We start from the raw sequence: 19,102 nt of genomic DNA on the forward strand, positions 1-19,102 counted from the left end.
CTGACTTGCGTGCCTCAGTGACGGTACTCTTATACCTTACCTCAGTGGTGGCCAAAGAAGAAAATGGCGGCCAAAAAGATGGCGTCCATAGAAGAAACGCCAAATCTTGTTAGCAAAGTGCGCGGTGCTACCCGCATAGCTCTTTTTGAGGTCATCATTTATAGCCTGAACGCTGAGTAGCACTTAACGAGCGGGGCACCCCTCGACGACCGTAACCGAGAAATGAGGATGACAATTTCTCCGCGAACTGTTTCGCTCCTTCTCAGAATCTCGTCTGCGGCACGGGATGACGCAGCGGCGAACGACAAAGCAAACGGGCGCCTGATTTGAGGGCGCGCGACTTTCTTTCCCTTTGTTTCTTATATATAATCACTGACTTTTCGTTTATTTGTTCCCGCTTTCTTTGCGGCAATCTCAATCTAATCTTAAGGCGAAGGCATGAAAATGGCAGTGTTAAATGGACTCGCCAGTGCTCGCGTTCAGTCCTCTGCCAAGTTGTCAGAATTCGCTTACCCGATTGCACCCTCCGCGCACGAATTCGCGTCATCCGTTTTTATTGCGTGCTTGTGCGTGGCCATACGAGAGCGTGTAATTGGCGACTGCATCCAGCTGAGACAGACAGTTGGGAGAGGAAAAAAGAAAGCAAGCAAGCTGAAGATGCAGAGAAGCAGACAGCGAGACGCAAATCACAGCGCCATCCACTTTTGCAAACCGCTGCATCGGCCCACGCGGCCACTCGGCCAAATTTCCCCACATCGGTCTCTGTAGCAGAGTAAAAAGGATTTCCTCGTAGTCGGTACGCTGCTGCCGGAATCCGTCGGCCATAAGCACGCTTCCGCGAGCGGAATCGCGAGTGCCCTTGTTTTTCGGAAGAGAAATAACCAAAAGACGTCAATGCTTTCATCCACTTCCCACTCTCCATCCTTCTTTCTCTCTTCCCTACCAACTATAACCTTGCTCACCCTGTGCCTCTCCTACGGGTTTTCCCTTTCTCATCCCACTTCTGCCTCGAGGAGGTCCGCCCTGCCTCCAGCCAGTGGTGCGTCCCTACGCCGACAACGGTCCCTTCCTCTCCACCACGTCTCCCTTTCTTTCCTTGTCTCCCGTTTTCCCGGTCTAGGGTGCCGCTCCCGTGTTCGGCTCTTGTTTCTACGTGAATGCCGCGGATGGATTCGGGAGGAGGAAAGACTGTCGGCGCTGCGGCGCAATTTTGGGGCCAACGTTCGCCGGCGCTGTCCGTTCGGACGTCGCTGACGATGGGGCCACGGTTGGGTGAAGCAGAGATGCAATGCTTTTTTTTTATTATTCTCGAACACTGGCTGGGAATTTGAAGTTTTTTTCTTAGGCTTTCACCTATTTCTCCAGTCATTCGTTTTCCTCGCTTGTCAAGTGAATCTTTTGCCCTCTCGCTACTTTTCTTTAAGGGTTTCTCCGCTTCTTTCCCTCTTATCCGCCGGTTAAGAACAATCGATTCCGCCGGTTCCTCTAGAATCGACGATAAAACGCCTGCTCCATTCTGCACCTCTCTCATCTTTGTTCGTTTTTTTTTTAAGTCTCAACTACATAGTTCGTGATTATGAGGTGAAGCACTAGTTGCCCTTGTACCTCGAGCTTAAAAAATGTAAACAGAAGAAGAGGCTGATGTTAGAGCAGTAGTTTCACTTGTCATAATGTGTACAGGGGTTCACAAGTTTTGAGTTTTCTTTGCAATTCTCTTGGGCGAGTGTTTTGATGTGGCCTTCGAATATTGTTCTTTTTTGGGGGAGAGCACTAATTGGCCTACGAACCAACATTGAAATGCTGGCTCGCAACCTCGCATGCATGCGTAGTTTGAGGATTTCGTACGCCCTCCTAAGCCGAATACCCCAGACCTTAAAAGTCCTTTTCAGTTAATAATTAATTCAGTTAATTATACGGTACCTCGACCATGCGTAACTGATTACGCACATTTTGATACTATACTGGGACAAGGGTACGCGGACGGGGACCCTGAAAATGGACTCGCGGGATGGGCACAATCGCGCTCTTCTTCCGATGGACACCTTTCCTATTATTATCTTCCTCCGCAATCCCACTTCTGCTAAAGGGTTTTTCTCAAGACGGCCACCTGTTTTTCTCGCATTTAAGTCGCTTCTCTCCTTTTCCGCCCACTCAAAGGCAAAGTAATATCAGTTCAACCATGCTCTCTTCTTCAATACCAGTTCAGTTGGAAACGCAGACGGGCCTTTTCCGTGTGCTGCCGCCCGCGCTGTGGTTCATTGCCATTGCTTTGGAGAAGGCAATGCAGATTTGGATCATTGATGTCGGCAAAATCGCCGCGAAAATAAATGCAGAAGTAAAATGTAAAAAAAAAACTAGAACATGGTGGCTTGAATGCAAGGTTTTCTTTTTTTTGCGTAAAAATCACCGTTGTCGTCTCGACGCTACGGTTCCCGGTGCTGTATAGCCTGCAGGCGCACTTTAGCAGACAATCATGGCAACGTCCTGGCGTTGTTAGGTGTGACGTGCCAGCGTCCGATTGACGTCAAAACCGCAGCGATTCCGAAAGGTTGCACATCGTGCATTTTAGAGATGAGACCTATGTGCCCCGCTACGCTTTCCATTAAAGGTAGAAAAAACACATCATCTTTAGGGATCGTTTAGGTAATATTGTAACGTCCGGGATTGGTTGGTTTATTTGCAGAACTTTGGCTCTGGAGGCAGAGAGAAAACTGGTGTGCCGATTGTCACAACGTCTAGAGGTCCCAGCTTCTTTCTTCTCGTTCTCGAACGGCCCCGTTCTTCTTCTTCAGCTTAGTCAGGGAGGCTGGAGTTATTAGATTATTTCACGTGCGTGACAATATTTGCCGAAGAAAAGCGGGAAAAAGATAGTAGTGATGACAACTACAATAACAATGATGACGACGATAATGAAAAAAAAAAAAGAGGGCCTTCAACAGCATCATCAGGCCAACGAAGAAAACTAGTTAAATTTCCGGCTTAGAAAACCTATTTGACGCGCCAAACTGCTTTTGGTAATTAGCGTAACTCCTTTCGAAGAGCAAAAACTTCCGTGTGTACGAGATTTCGGCGCACGTTAAAGATCCCCAGGAGGTCAAAATTAACCCGGAGCCTTCCACTTTCGCGCGCCTCATTGCCTGCGTTGCGTCGGCGCGTTAAACCCCACACTCAAACCAATCCGTTTGAAAACTACAATTTCCGATTCACAGCGTTGGACAATGACGCTGGTCACAGGTCACAGGACATGGTCACAGCTGGACCATGACGCTGCCAACTAATGGGCTCCGTATCAATTTGTACCTCCCTGGGCGCTTTATTCACATCTATAAATCCGTGTCCTTGAAAGTACTTATAACGGGGAAACTCTTGAGCAAACCGTTTGTGTATGGTGTCCGCAGTTAAAAATACCCAGCGCTCGTGCACGCATGCCTCGAGCGCACGTTTGTCAAGCTAAGCATACCCCAGCGTTCGCCGTGTCGTGGCAACACTTACTCGGAACGAGAAAGACACGTTGTAGCGTACTCCTGAGCGCATGCCTCGCGCCGAGAAAAAAAGTGAAGACACCTCACCACCATGCAGGCGTGACGAGTGAAGTTGCAACGAAGCTGTCCGTAAATCGATTGCAAAAGACTAAAACTTCAAAGGCCAAGACGGCACATTCAAACTCCAACAACAGCCAGGACGTCAGAATCGGCTCGGAAGAGTCAGTCGTTTTACCCACCCGGCCGCGACCATGACTTTAATACCCGAGAGTCAAACTGCTTACTCACTCGGCTACGACTGTGTGGGTAGGAAGCACGCCGCCTGTTCGAACCAGAACAAGTGATAGTGTACGCGTTGCACCTGCGGCGCCTTGTTTAAAGGAGCCATGAAGAGAAAATACAACTTTGTTTAATTTGAAAGAACTAGGATTCAGTATCTCACTCAGCTCCATTACAGCCACAAAAGATGTTTTTTAACGGAAAAAAAGCAAAAAGTATTTAAAAACTTTCAAATTTTGCGCCACAGTGACGTGTTAGGAGCAAGAATGACGTCATACGGGCCAACAATAAAACATAATTTTCAGTGCGTTAACTGCCCTTTAGCATTCAAGTGATGCGGTCAAATGGAACTAGAGGCCCCATTACAGACGTCCAGTAATGTGTCGTCGCGACAGGTCAGTTAGGCGGCCGCCAATCGCACAAGCAAGGTTCCGTGACGTCATAGAAAAGTTGCGGGAAATTGACTAGGGGGTCGCGACTGCTTCACACGTTTTCTTTAATACCTCCGTTATTTGTTCGAAGATTGCGATGATATTGGTATCATTGTTATCGGGACTAAGCAGTCTTTCTAATAAACCCAACTTGTATTTTATCTTCATGGCTCCTTTAAGTGTGCGTGTTCAGTTCGTTCGTTCGTGGAAGAAGACCCTCTCCTCGCGACGTCCGCGATTGGAGCCGCTTTGCTTCTTCTTAGCCCTTATAGCAACAAAGATGGAGTAAAGGTCGTTGGGGCAGCGAACAAGAAACAACTCGGCTTCTATCGTGGACTTAAACTGTCGTGATGGTCGTGAAGGTTGTGTACAGCTTCGCTACCTTCAAGTCTCACGCGTTAGTGCGAGCTTCGCGCATTTTTCTCCCTATAAATTTGTTCAATAAAAAGATGGGGTTTGTTTAGTGCACGTCGTAAAGGCACGTCGCACGTTGTTTTCAAGTTATCTGCTTTATTCAAGCAGAGATTCTCAGCCTGTCCCAGGGCTGGATTAATGGTATTACAGTGTGCACACGCGCTTGTATTTTGAAGGCCATATACAGCAAAACACCTTCCCTTCTATCCTAAAATACAGGTGGGGTTTTCCGTATTATGTAGTCTTCCTGTTCAGCCCAAGGAAAAGGCCCGCAACGTTTATTGCTGCTGCAGTTACCGATGATTCGCACCAGCCGCTTGCAGGTCCAAGAAGTCCTACGAAGGGTGCTTCACTGCAAGCATATGCACATTGAGGGAAAACGATCTTCATGAAGGAGAAGATGAAAGGGTTGAATGCAAGCCAGAAGAAAGTTTTTAAAAGACGATAGTCTTTCTTGGGCTACTTAAACGCAGAAATTTTGGTCTGTCTGTCTGTCTGTCTGTCTGTCTGTCTGTCTGTCTGTCTGTCTGTCTGTCGGTCGGTCTGTCTGTCTGTTTTCAAGGGATAAATTTATTATCAAAAATTCCGGTATCAATGATACAACGTAACAAACAGAAACAATTAAACAAGTCTGTCCGTAACTCGATTCAGCCACCTGGCCAAAGTAAAACAGAAGCGAAGCACTAGTTTTATATACCCACAGCCAAATCTAAACGTCTACGTCAGGTGTCAATGTTCGTACTTGTCAACATTGTTGAACAAAAACAGGACATTGCGCAAATATAAGGCAGACAATCAATACATAAGTGATATTTGCAGTGTTCCTTTATGAAAAAATTTATGAATGCTTAGTTTTTGCTACAGCAAATGAAATTCTACATCAACTCCAGAAAACCGTCGCCTGCTGTTGCCCGCGCTACTATAGCTCCTGGCGGCATTCAAGAAATCAAACGGCAGAAGCAACGAAAGATTCCACTAGATAGGTTCCACGTTCCGCTTGGAAGGCACGTGGAGCAGGGCAACGTGGTTATATAATTATTGTAGTAGTATGCCTCAATTCACTTCCGTCTTCACCGTAGGGCAGCACTGGCATCGAGACACCTGACTTGGAGCAGTGGAACGCGGTAAATATAAATTGGCTTCAGCAAACCTCTGGCTTGTTACCTTAGGAGGAACGAGACGGGAGAGGAACAGCATGAGAGGTGAGCGGGAAAGAGAAGGGAGGCATTTACATGGCAAGGGCGCAAGTCGACTATCGTCTTCCGTCGACATTTGCAACAAAAGCAGCAGATACGCGGCCTTTTTTTGTAATCATCGTTATTACAGCAAAGCCGTTACTGTATCCCCCATATGCATCCCCGCATGTGTTCCTGGGAAAGAAGGGGGAAGGAGGAGGGGAAGGCTGGGGGATGGTATCCTGTACGACGTACGTTTGTATTAGGAACGTTGTGTGTGGACAGGAAGGGGGAGGGGAGAGAGTGTGGCCCCGGCGCTGAATCGATCGTGGAGCTTCACGGCCACGCCACAATAACATGCAGAGCCAGCCGCCGATCACGCGAGACACCAAGTGTAGCACCAAGAAGTGACGGGAATGTATGGAACGAGCAGCTCGGCCCCTTAACGACACCTTCGCTAGCATTCCAACTTCACCGAATGCATTGACTCTACATTTTAGTACAAAATCCCTAACCTTTCGATAGGCGTCCAGAATGAAGGAAAAAATCGTTTCGTGAAAGCATTTCCACAGGAAAGAGGGAAATAGAAAAAGTGTCAAAGCATTTACGCGGTGGCCAAATTACTATTGTGAATAATCAGATTAGGTCGCCAATTATGTTGCTATAAGAGGCTCAAATGTAAATCAGTCCCATTACCAATTACCTGCCTGAAAAAGTAATTGATATACAATTACTTGTGAAAACGAATGATATTACTTTTCAGTTGGTGTTGAGTGTTTACATGAAAAATCAACGCATTTTTCTCATTTTTTGTACGGCATCGAGTTCATTTTCGTGCAGCGAAGGCAGTAACTGAGCTACGAGTTGGGTGTCCGAAATCTTGGCCCACCCTACCACCCTAATAAAAGGGGTATGCTAAGGAGCCACTCCAGTGACGCAAATAAAAAACAGTGTAATGTTGTACTTAATGAATACTTTTTGGTACCACATGAGCTCGCTTGTTCGTTCGTTTGTTATGCCGAAGTTTCACTCTTGAGCCGCTTATAGACAGATGCCAAAGTCGCTTCTATATTCAATCCTCCAACGTTCGAGACTGTCATTTGACCACTTTGTAGCCTCGTATAATTATTCGTAAATAAATCATCGTCCGAGATCGAGTGATGTGAGTTACTACTCAATTAAGGTAGTACCGGCCTTCTTGGGGCTAGGGTCACGCAATGGAAAGACCGCTAGGAACAAAACCGCGAACTCTGGCTAGATGTGCTCCTTTCGTGTCCATTGCAAAAAGCCTGCCCAGCCGCCCAAAAAAGAAACCCGTTCTTGTTTCTACAGGCATCACTTCTGATTTATAGTTTAATCTGGTTAACTTGCCTTTCTGAAAGAAAACTCCGGATGGATGAGCGACACAACAAAAATATCTCCATAGCTTCGGCCATGCAAGTACCTACGGTGAAGATAACTGGAGCATGATCTTTGACTGCATGATGACACTAAATCATCTTCGACTGCAATAAATCAACCAGAGCCTACACTCACATCGTTGAGAGAGGCAGGCGCCTAGTAAAAGTATCTATCAGTTCTGTCTAGCAATGATTCTGTATTATTCTGTTGCCTAGGGGCTAGTCGTATGACAGTGGTAACGTTTTAGGGGCGAAGCCCCTTAGGGGCTGGTGCTGTTGGCGTCTCCTGTCGTCACCGTCGTCATCGTCGTCGTAATCGTCGTTTGTCTCATATAGTCACGGTGCTAAAATACCGGGAAACTCGTTTACGCCTCGCGCTACAACATAACGCGTACTAAAAAACTTTGGGACACTCGTCTACGCCTCGCGCTGGAGTGCTGCGTGCTTCAAAGACAAGACACTTTTACAGCAAAGCTGTATACATCTACGCCCCAGCGGTTTTACCTTCCTTGCCAAAAACGCCAAGGCGCCAAGAATACACTGATGCATGCTTCGCATCTCACTACGTTTCACGTTAGTGGAGATGGCGCGGGACGTTTCTTTTTCTGCCCAAACCTACGGACGACACCCTGAGAATTATTTCCGCTCAACAACTGACAGTGGGCAACACAGCACACAAGAGGCCAATAAAATCATGTTGCTAACGTCTCCGGCTCTCGTAGGCATGGACGCGTCCAAAACTTCCAATTAGAATGTGGAATGGGTATTTTAATTGCTTAGTTATCTAAGGTAGCGACAGCGACAAAACCTTACCTGGTCTACGAGATGGTCAAGTTATTTCTAAAAGCAATTTACCATCAGTTGTGCGGCGTTTTGCGATGAATCGTTTCCCGGGATGGGGAACCTCCCCATAACAAGCATTCCTCACCTGGTTTTCAGCTCAGGTGAGTATGTAAATTTGTAGATGTCCGTCCTCTCTGGCGGCAAAAGGCTACGAGTATCAGTTGTATTCTATTGGACACGTAAAGTACGAGATCACCATATGCGCGACCACCCAATAACACAAAAGCATTGCCTTCACGCAGTATGTTTAACAGTCGGAACTGAAAACTATACCAAAACACATTACCCACTTCTCACAACAGTAAAGTGCAGGAACATGGCAGCCAGAACATCTCACGTCTGACGCAGAAAATTGCTCCTTTATCTACAAATTTGCGGCTTAGCAGTACAGACGTTCCACATGATGTGTAGATAACAGAGAGGGTGTCGGCACGTGGACGCACAATATCATAAGAAAGATGACAATTCTCAGGGTTATGAAAATACACAAGAGGATGAAGGTATCTGACATGAGGACTACAGTGTGTCCTTATGGGTTGTGAAAGTCAACGAGTGCGGTGGGATTGCTGTTTCGTGGGAACGAAGCTTGGTGCCGAGAGAATTTGGGGCAATGCCAGCTGAGATGGTGGAGACCTGCAGGAATTAGGTATAGACCGTCTGGCATTGTGGTGTGGCTAGTGGGAAAGCTGAGGAATACCTGGTATAAAAAATGTAAAAACAAAAGAGATGACGTTTATTCGGGGTTTATTCTTACCTCCGTGTCTATGTCACACTTCATTGACTTCTCCCACTTTTTAAAGAGGAAAAACACAAGTTCTAAATGCATTTTATGGGGGAGGTAGGGAACGTGATTTCGCGCAGGTGCTACACTGGACTTTACGGCAAGCGTTAGTGAGGTATACAGAAAAATGTAGACCACCTCGGGATCTTAAGGTACACCAAAATTTCGATACGCAGGATCTTTCGTTTTTCGCCTGCACCAGAAAAGCGGAGACCGCGAGCGGGATGGAACCAAAGTACTTGTGCTCAGCAGTACAACTGCGCCACCGCGGCGGCCGAGAGAATAACTAGGATGAACTAGAAAAGGTATATCCACTTCATGCGCAGAAAAGGAGGGGAGATGAAACTACGAAGAACGTCAAGAAAAGAAGATAGTTGCAGTTTCTAAAAGTCGCACTTTCGCTATCACTTCCAACGGGGTGAAGGATGAAAAGCAGAAAAAGGGTAAGCAAGGAAGGCGAAGGGCAACTACGAGAAGAAGGGGGTGAAAAAGCACTGATGGTTACTATACTTCCTAATGCGAAATTTGTGCGCACCGCAAACCGCAGTCTTCTTGGTCACGGCGCGTATGCGCTGCGTGTCAGGAACTGATCGCGTGGTCAGCTAACGCGTGGCGGCGCCCGTTACTATGATGTTATCTCGCAGTGCGCAGCCGCCGCCGGTGAGCACGTGGTTGCAAATCGTGTTTGAACCTCCCGCGCAAATTTCACGTGGTTAACGTGAGCCACGCACGGAGAAGAAGTGTCTGGCGAAAGTGTGAGGGAGAGGCAGTAAGAGAGTTGACGTCATAGCAGCGGGTGCCACCCTCCCCCTCAAACTCTCGCCACACTTTCCTCCATCGTTTCCTTTTTGTCTTCGCTCGCTACGTTACACCGCTGTCGCGGTCGCCGCCGCCGCCGCTAAACCACACTAGAGGCAGCCATAGTTCTTCCGCACTTAGAGAACAAAAAAATCTCCGTGTGGCACCTAAATTTTCTTGAGTTCTTTGAACGCGAAAGCATGGCGGAACTTGGTAACAATTTTACTGTTACATCGTATTGGCATCTTTTTTTTCCTTTTGTTTCTTTTTGTCGTTTTGTGCGAATTACTTAAACAATCTTCTTTTCTGCTGCACTAAGTATGCGTCTCTTTTTTCGCTTCCGTTTCTTCGTCTTACGGCACGAATTACCTCACCACGCAGACTGACACACGCCACAGATTCCCTAGAATCGGCTTCTGTGGGGTTGGTGATGTGCCATGTGCCATCACGTTCAGGTGTCCCGCAGCACGCACTGTTACACATGGTTTACTTTTACAATTCACAGTTTTCTGAAATCTGTGAACTAGGTAGGTTTGCCCTTCAAAGCTTCGAGTTCGGGATTGGTCTCTTAAGTGGGGATGCTGCAACTAAGAAAAGAACAACAACAAAAACATCTTTTGTTCCTTCGCTGGCAGCGCCCGGAAAAAGCACAATAGTGGCGCATCGGGCTGCTAGTGTAGAAGTGCGGCTGCAAGCCCGAACTTAAAACACGTGTTTTTTTTACTATTTACAGTGACGGCCATTCAACAACTATAATCATGACGACGACGGTATTTAGAACAACGGGACATTCCGGGCTTTCACTTTACATGTTGCAATAGATGGTCAGAAGTACCCCAACCTCTTTTCGGCAAGCAGGAGTTGAGGGAAGAAAGGACAAGAAGCCTAGAAACAGCAGAATTGTGGAAGTAAAATACCCATGTTTGAGGATGCCTGACAGGAACATGTACGGAAATAAGGACAATGATTTTAGAGAAGATTTATAAAACAGGACCACGCAGTCAACTACCATATTCAGCAGCGCAACACTAAAAAATCGCGAGAACAGGCTTGCTATGTCGAAAATCCAAGCGACCAAGAATGAAATGGAAATCACAGACAGGAGACTTAACCTCTGCGTATCTATCCCTCTATATCTCTGTTCTGGTTATTGTTTCTGTTTGGTTGTTAGGAGAATGGGGGAAGGGGGAAGAGGGGGAGAGAGTTGGGGAGCATAGACGCTTTTATCAAGGTTGCGTGAAGAAATGCCCGCAGTGAGACTTCATTATGCAGGAGATTTATGCCTTCAATATTTTTCCGCGCGGAGCACCATCCCCCGCGACGTAATTTCTTGTGCCCCAGGTACCTATTTCTTTTTGTAATGCCGGATAACTCTTTTATCACGCGTTTATTGCACTCTAAATTGTGATATATACTGTTCATTAGCAACCTTATTTTACCTCCGGAGGATTCCGCAGGCGAACGCACAGCCTTCCCTTTTTACTGGTCGTTTTTATGGCATTTTCTTTCCCTCCTTCTATTTCTTCCGTGAAATGAGGAGCCCTCCGGTCTCTTGTTTTTCTGACCTGACTGACTGCCCTTTGCATTCAGCCTAGCCTTTTCTCAATGAACGCATCATTATTGGACTTGCCATGTTACGTTCGCGCTATGAAAATCTAGAACGATATTTAAACTTTGATCTCTGGTTCGGTAGTGCAGTTTCTGTAAACAGAGAGGTCGGTACGACAACATATAGAAAGCTGCGCTTCGAGTTAAGATTCTGAAAAAAATGCGGTTGATGCCTTTTTCATGGGAATTGGTATAACACGAAAGTGAAAATGTGCCGTCTCACGAGCATATATTGCGCGTGTAGACGAACTTGCACATCGCTATTTTTAATACGTCGGTATGGCACAGTTAGACGCATCAACGTTAGATACTGGATTGCACGCGCCAGTGCATTGCGTAAATCCGACTGAAACCACAGCCTCTTGAAAACCGTGCGAACGAAACGGAACCGAAACCGAAACCGAAAGCAGTAGGTGGCGGATGGTGCCTTCAATTTACCGGAGTCCCACGTACACGAAGACGCTGGCATCGAGACGCCAACTGTCAGCGCTCTTTAGTGTTATCATGAACTACTTCGCTTCACTTCTCCTAGACGGCAGCATCTCCTAGACTGCATCTGAATGAAGAAAGTAGTGGGAAAGATATAAGGCGCGTTCTTAGCTCGGCTTGCGCTTGAATTCGTAGTGCAGTGGGCAGAGCGCTGTGACTTCGTAGTGGTAATTTTATCAATAGTCAAAGTCACTCACCCACCCAAAAGCCCAAGCTACATATATCCCCTCCGCTCCCCATTTTACCGCCCGTCTGAAATAAAGGCTGGCAGAGATAGACGACAAAAAGGTTAAAAAAATGTGGAAGAGTGTTAACGTCAACCTGTGCTTTTAATGCGTATGCATTCTTGGCTGATAACGCCAACGCAAACAGTGTAATGTCTTCTCAATAGATTTATTGTTATAAGAGCACATGTAAATCATTGATAGAAAAACAAAACAAAAATATAACCACATGGAACAAACGCCACTCAACTTGGATAGTGACAGCCAAATCTGGCAACCACCGTCCGTTGCATTAAACACACAACAATAAAATCCTGGGCTATCTCCAGTAACGTGAAACCTGGGAGGGGCGAAGCATGCAATGTATACGTGTATCCTTGACGCCTTGGTGTTTTCGCCAACGGAGATGAAACCTTTGGAATTGCAGGCATGCAGATTTGCTGTAAAAGTCTCTTGACTTTGAACCACGAAGCTCTCTAGCGCGAGGTGTAAACGAGTGTTTCGGTGGTTTTTAGTACGCCTTACGAAACACCCTCGCGCGAGGTGTGAACGAGTGTCCCGGTGTTTTTTTTTTTTTAGTACGCATTACATTCTGGTGCGAGGCGCAAACGATTTTCCCGGTGTTTTTGTATCGTGACTACATGCGACGACGATTACGACGAGTATTACTACGCTTCGCTTCATTTAGTGTTGTATTCGTTGGCCTGTCACAAAAAAAAAAAACATTTTGCAGTAGATTGCACGCTTGTGTAGGCCAAGTCACAACACTGACAAAAACCGACATTTAGAATTTGTTTTTATACCGGCGTAACAGAAAAACGAAAACGCGGCAATAAAAGCGCAAAACAAAAAAAAAATTCTGTATTTTTCGCCTAAGCCATTTGAGCCCGTTCGAGCCGGTAAAAGCCGGAACGGAATGGTGCTCGGGAACCGAACCTGAAACGGAACCCGAAAAGCTTGAACCCGAACCGAACACGAAAAAATTCTGTTTCGACACCCTGCTTAGAAGTTGCAAAATGCACGTAAATCTCCTCACCTGCCATGAATGCGAAAGCATCATCGCAATGGAGATTAGGTGAATCGCCCATGAGACACTGAACTGCCCCGACTGCAGAGCCCCCGAAACAGTAGTTCATAGTTCGTTTCCTGATGATCACTTCTGAGCAGCACTGGGCGCCGGCGTTAGGCAATTCGGGTGCCCTCAGGGACAACGAGGGCTAGCTGACTGAGCAGCGCAGGTCAGCCCCGTACCCTCCAAGCGCTGGTCACCACTCGTGCTAAACCCCGATGTTGCTTCAATAAAGTTTATTCACGTTTGCTCTTTCTCTGTCACTCTCCCTCTCTCTCAAATGCGTGTAAGGTATCACACATGAACAAGCCCGGCCAAGCCGTGCGTGAAACAAGTGCGCGTTCACGCCTGACGTTCAGGAATGGTAGACGAGCACTACTGCGCATGCGCCGACTAGGCAACAAAAAAGAAAGAAAGAAACTTTTTCGTGGATGTGACGTCAGGGTTTGGGAAAGATGACTACTGTGGTATGGTTTCCACGCCGCGCTTCGCGCCGTGGTTTTTGTCTGCGGTTTCAGCGGTGACCACGGGCTTTGTGCAAGGTGTTTGGTTTCCGATTGTGGTGAGGGCGCTCCCGAAGATCTTCTAGAGAGTGCTTACGGTGGTGTGCACCGCATAATTGGAACGCCACGTGTGTGCGGCCGCCCACATTGCGCATAGTATGTTACGATGGTGACCACTGGCGTTCTACATCCGTTCTGCCGTCTCTGTTTGCGAGAGTGATGAAGGCGTTCCCGGGGAACTTCTGCCCTAGGTATTATTAGAGCGCCGTGTGAGTGGCCGCTTGGCCGCTCGGCGACTCCGCTCTCTTCTTGTCCCTCAACGTTACGCCTGCAATCTTCCGTTCTATCCCTTTCTGAGTCATCCTCAATTTAAGTTGAACCGTCTTAAAGAAATACGCGTCGACGAAGACAACGACTCCCCTTCTTCTCACCAGGTGACGTTACAGTTTTTATTTCAAGAGAAAAAATGGAAGCTTAAACGTCGTTATACATGTACAGGGCTGATAAATTGGACATCAGAAAGCAAAATTTCTACGATAATTCCAAGGGCAGTGTTTTGCTTTTTGAGGTTAGAGCAGGTTGCTTCCGAACTAAGAGGTTTATGGGTAAGTATGCACAAACTGATGGGATATTCGTGGTCTCCGGAAAAGAAACAAAAACCATGCGGCACATAGTGTTGAAATGCGGAGGCGTCCATCCAAACCTACATGAAGGAATTATTCGGCTTTCAGAAGCCCTAGGATTCAAGGGTAGCACAGAGGGAGGTGACTTCAAGGCTGTCGAGGCGACGAAAACAAAATTAGGATGATGGCGGACGAAAAGGGGTGAGGGCAATGTTGCTTAAGACAGCTACCACCTGTAACAGGAAAATTATCTTCTGCCTAACGAGTTTTTTGTGCCTGCCTTAGGAGCAGCGCTAGTATTAAATGAAGAGTATAAAACATAGTTATATTAGATTTTTTAGTAAGATCACGCGTTATCACCACGCTACGAAGGAAAAACCACTAGCAATCACCATCATCATCATCATCAACAACAACAACAACAACTTCGTTGCCATTTCCCTATCAACAAAACAACGATGAAAATGTCGGAGGCCTGGGCGGATTTTGGCCAAACCCGCGTCGAAATAAGTGCCGACGACGATCAATTGCTATAGTTCAATAGTTAATTGCTTATACTTTACGCGAAGGTCTATAACTTCTGACGAGTGGTTACCTTGTCCAATGAAATAAAAGGTCACAGTACGAGTTGAATCTTATTGACAAAGACCTTCACTCAGCGACATTCCAGCCAAACAGAAAAACGAACGACGGATGGCTTTGGGGATAGCAATTTGAAACAAATCGCTTGTTGCTCTAATAAATATACCCCGGAGGGATTGTCCAAGGCGGCGGTAAGACTTTCGCTATAGATGGTATTCGTTGAAAAGTTTAGCGGTCAATTTCTTTGCTTGGCAACACTGGAAACGGCCACAGACATGGCCGATGCGCCACGTACATGGGCAAGTGCAGCCATCCCGCGGAGCCCGACGTAACGAGTGACAGCGCACTCACATGGTTGCATGGAGGAGAAGAGGGGTGCCTGATCTGGGGGCCGTGCGCACAACGTCACCTAGCAACAGACGCTTGGCCACAGACATGGTGGCGCACTCGCATGGTTGCCTTCATGCATTCCACGCCATTGAATGCCGGCCATAGAAGGACCGGTCGGAAACGCTGAGAAAACGAATACTCGTATGACAACAAGCAGCATCCGTCACTACTAAGGGAAAGCTGCAAGCGCGATTTCCTAGTTACCCAGTCGTCATCATCATCATCACCAGCATATCTACCCCCACTTCAAAGCAAAAGCCTCTCCCATTAATCTCTAATTACCCCGGCCCTGTGCTAACTGCGACCAATTTATCCCTGCAAACTTTTTCATCTCATCTACCGATCTGACTTTCTGCCGTCACCTGCTACCCTTGCCTTCTCTGGGGATCCACCCTGTTACCCTTAATGACCAACGGTTATCTTGCCTTCGCATTACATGCCCTGCCCACGCCCATTTCTTCTTCTTAATTTCTACTAACATGTCCTTAACACGCGTTTGTTTCCTGGCCCACTGCGGTCTCTTCTTGTCCCTTAATGTTACTTAGTTATTTGCCCAGTTGTGTCCCCGTGTCCCCGCAGTGTCCCCGCTCCAGGTGATGATGATGGTGGGGTGTCGTCAGTCTCTTCTTCATTAGATCGTCGTCCTCTTTGACGTGGCACCCGGCACGCATTCGGGCCACGGCGGAGCACAGCCGCAAGAGAAGCAGCGTGAGGCGGAAGTCCAGCAGCGTTGCCGCTGCCGATGGAGCGAAGCCCGTTCCGCAAGGTGCTTCGGCGCAGCTGTAGGCAGGAGCTATGCCTGCAGTGCCTGCGCACCATCCGGAGGAGCGTCGGAAAGCAGGTGCGGCCATACAACGCCTCCCGGGCCCAGATGGCGGCTTTCGTGAGAGAGGTCTTTGGAGAGCTCGTGTACGTCACCTGCACGCGGCAGCTTGACAGCGGGGTGGGCACTGACGGTGACGGGCGTTCAGGTGGAGCAGAGGAACTTCGGTTCCGCTTCCAGGTGAGGCTTTTGGACTCCGAACGACTTTTTGAGGCGGACAACCGGAAGCACGTTTTGTGCCACCTGTGGGCCGACGAAGGCGGTGGTAGGACGACGGAAGTGTCCAAGCGCAAGTGGTTCTCGGAGTCTGCGACCGAGCTCACCGCGGAAGTCCTAGATCCTGCATCGAGCTGTCTCGTGCTTGAAGTGTTCGCCAAGGACCCCGTGACACTCTGGGATGCCATCAGGAAGCTCGCTCGACCAGGCTCACTGAGCGCGTTTCTGGAATCTCTGCGAAAAGTGTTCAGCCAATACTTCCGGCCAGGGACAGCGTACAAGCTGGTCGGTCGACTCGAGAGTTCCCTCGAGGATATACCTTGTGTCGGCGTGGAAGAGTGGTACGTGCTCAAGGACACCGCAGGGCACAACCTGGAGAGCAAAGTGCAGCTCTCTGTCACATTTCACTCCGTGGCGTCAGCGGACATCAGTGTGCTGGAAAGAATCCGAGAGCACTACGCTTTGAGTTTCGCGTTCTTAGAGCACAACGTCGAACAAACGGCCGAAGACGACGTGGCACAGTGGAGCAAGTGGTCGGACTGCGTGGGCAGGCGTGGCCTCACTCTTCTTAGGCAGCATGCACTGCAGAACAACATGCAAGATGTGGAAGCCCATTGCTGCTATCTACAGGCGGCCACTGAACATAGAATGAAGGTGAATACGCAGATCAGTTTTGTTGTAATGTACCTACTTCTCAAGGAACTCCAGTTGGAGCTAGGTAGCCAAGGACATCGCTTCGTAAGTGATGCCCTTGACCATCTTATCCAGGAACTTTCTGATCACATAAACAGCCAGCTAGAAAATCTGCACGAGCAGTACTACCTCGAATTTGAACTACACGTGACGGACCTGTCAGGTGCTTTGTCACTGTGCGCACTCATGGACTCCATGAGCCCACTGCCTATTGTTGACTCGGCACGCACCGCGCTCCAGAAGAACGAGAAAAAGTGGTACGAGAGTCTGGCGATTTCTTTAGACGAAAAGGCCACGCTCTCCGTTGTTGCAATGATACTGGACAAAATCCGAACCCACCAGCAAAAGGCCAACCGGCTATTTCAGCAATCCTGGAACGAGACTTATACAAACATTGTGATGCACGAGCTGGACGACTTCCTGGTGCGCAGCCTCAAGCCATGGGTTGGTTGGCAAGTCGAGGCTGTGCTAGCCTCCCCCCTTGATGACAGCGAAGAGAAAACGCTTGACTCGATAGAGGTGTTTTCGGTGATCAAGACGTTTTTGGAGGACACATTTCCCCTGCTCAACGTTGATCCCGAGGTCCTCAATGTCCAAAGGTACCACGAGTGGTTTGGATCCCGAGTCATCGACCGCTGGTTTGATGTGGCTTCACGAGCGAGCGAGATAGTCCATGGCTTTGTGGCTGCTGACGACCTGCTTCCCTCAAACGCGAACGTGAAGTACAGCTCGTCCTTTGTGAAAACGGCGGACGCTATCAATGCAAACGTGGTCAAGCTTTGGCTCCTCATTGAGTGGCCCGAGCACGCGTGCAGTTTCTCGTTCATCGACTGCGTGCATCGCTGGGTATCCGTCTACTCGGCCGCCATAGACAGCAAGACTGAATCCGAGCGCCGCAACGGAGATGGGAACAACGCCGCGGTGCCTGCTAGGCTCTGTGTTGCCGTCAATGACCTCATGGGCATCTTGATGTACGTACAGCAGATACGCTCCAAAATTGTCGACAGCTACCTCGGTTCTCGCCAGGGGCTCACGCGCTTCGGTGACGTCGAAGTCAGGCTCCACAGCGTCCTCGGGACTATCAACGCCTCCAAGGATCGTCTTCTGGACATCATCGTGTGGAGGCTACTCCCGGGAGTCGAGCCACGACTAGACCGGGTCCTCAGTGCGCAGACGACCCTGGCTCAAGAAGCGGACGTAGACGGGCTACTCCGGAGCATCACGGCCTGCGTGACGTCGCTGAGGGCCAACCTGGAGGCTGAGGCGTTCGAGGCCGTGCTCGTGCTGTTGTGGGCCAAGCTGACTACACTCCTCAAGCAAAGCATCTCGCGGCTGCGAACGCGCTGCGGCATCGACGCGAGGGCCTATTCGGCGTCTTTTCTGGGCCTCTCTGTCGTCATCCAGCAGTTACCCAAGTGCTTCACCTTCAAGGACTGCGGCGGCCTTTCTCGGGCCGCCTTGGAGGGCGACGTCCAGGCACGGCTTCGAGAGCTCAAGGAGGTGTTCCGTGACCAGCACGGGGCTGGAGACATTTGAAGAAACTGGCGGACGACGTGCGTCTTGTTTTGCCGAAGAGCTGCGATGAGGTCGGACGAGGCTAAGGTTTCTTTTTTTCTCTACTGCTCACAATTAGAGAAGCCCGTCGGCCTCGCTTTACGTATAGGCTGATGCTAATCTTGTATGGTGGCCGCGGATAAAATTGTGGCTTGGCTGAATAAATATTTTTGATATCATGGTGTGAAAGTGTCCGTGCTTTCTTGATTGTAGGGTTTAACGCGCCGACGCAACGCAGGCGATGAGGCGCGCCGTAGTGGAGGGCTCCGGATTAATTTTGACCACCTGGGGATCTTTAACGTGCGCCGAAATCTCGTACACACGGGTGTTTTTGCTTTTCGCCTCCATCAGAAAAGCGGCCGCCGCGGCCGGGAATCGAACCCGCGACCTCGTGCTCAGCAGCGCAACGCCTTAGCCACCGCGGCGGGTGTCCGTGCTTTCTTATTGGTCGACGAATACGCGCAGGCAACAGTATGTGCGTATGTGAATTTCTGGACGAACATTGAGGTTAATTCGCAGGTGTTTCTTACAAAAAAAGCGCAGCATTGTTCGTTAATGTTCGCGATTTGTTAGGGGTCCTGTTTTGGCGCTGTCCGTTTTCTACCTTAAAGGGGCACTGACACAAAATTTTGAAGGCGAGATAACTTCGGAGATAGATTGGTGGGAACACATATACATCATCTGCAAAATATCAGCGGCGAATACAGCCTAGAACATATTTAAAA

General features: G+C 48.5%; 1 protein-coding gene across 1 annotated transcript; it reads left to right on the forward strand.

Annotated features, from left to right (window-relative positions):
- Window positions 1-15,833: 15,833 nt before the first annotated feature.
- LOC144177796 (uncharacterized) lies at window positions 15,834-18,359 on the forward strand. Its single transcript, XM_077705365.1, has one exon. It carries the CDS (start codon window positions 15,834-15,836, stop codon window positions 18,357-18,359), a length of 2,526 nt encoding a protein of 841 aa, XP_077561491.1.
- The last annotated feature ends 743 nt before the right edge of the window (window positions 18,360-19,102 follow it).

The sequence above is a fragment of the Haemaphysalis longicornis genome, unplaced genomic scaffold (genome assembly GCF_048455015.1).
Source record: "Haemaphysalis longicornis isolate Haplotype H1 unplaced genomic scaffold, Haemaphysalis longicornis Haplotype H1 scaffold_31, whole genome shotgun sequence".
NCBI lineage: Eukaryota > Metazoa > Arthropoda > Arachnida > Ixodida > Ixodidae > Haemaphysalis > Haemaphysalis longicornis.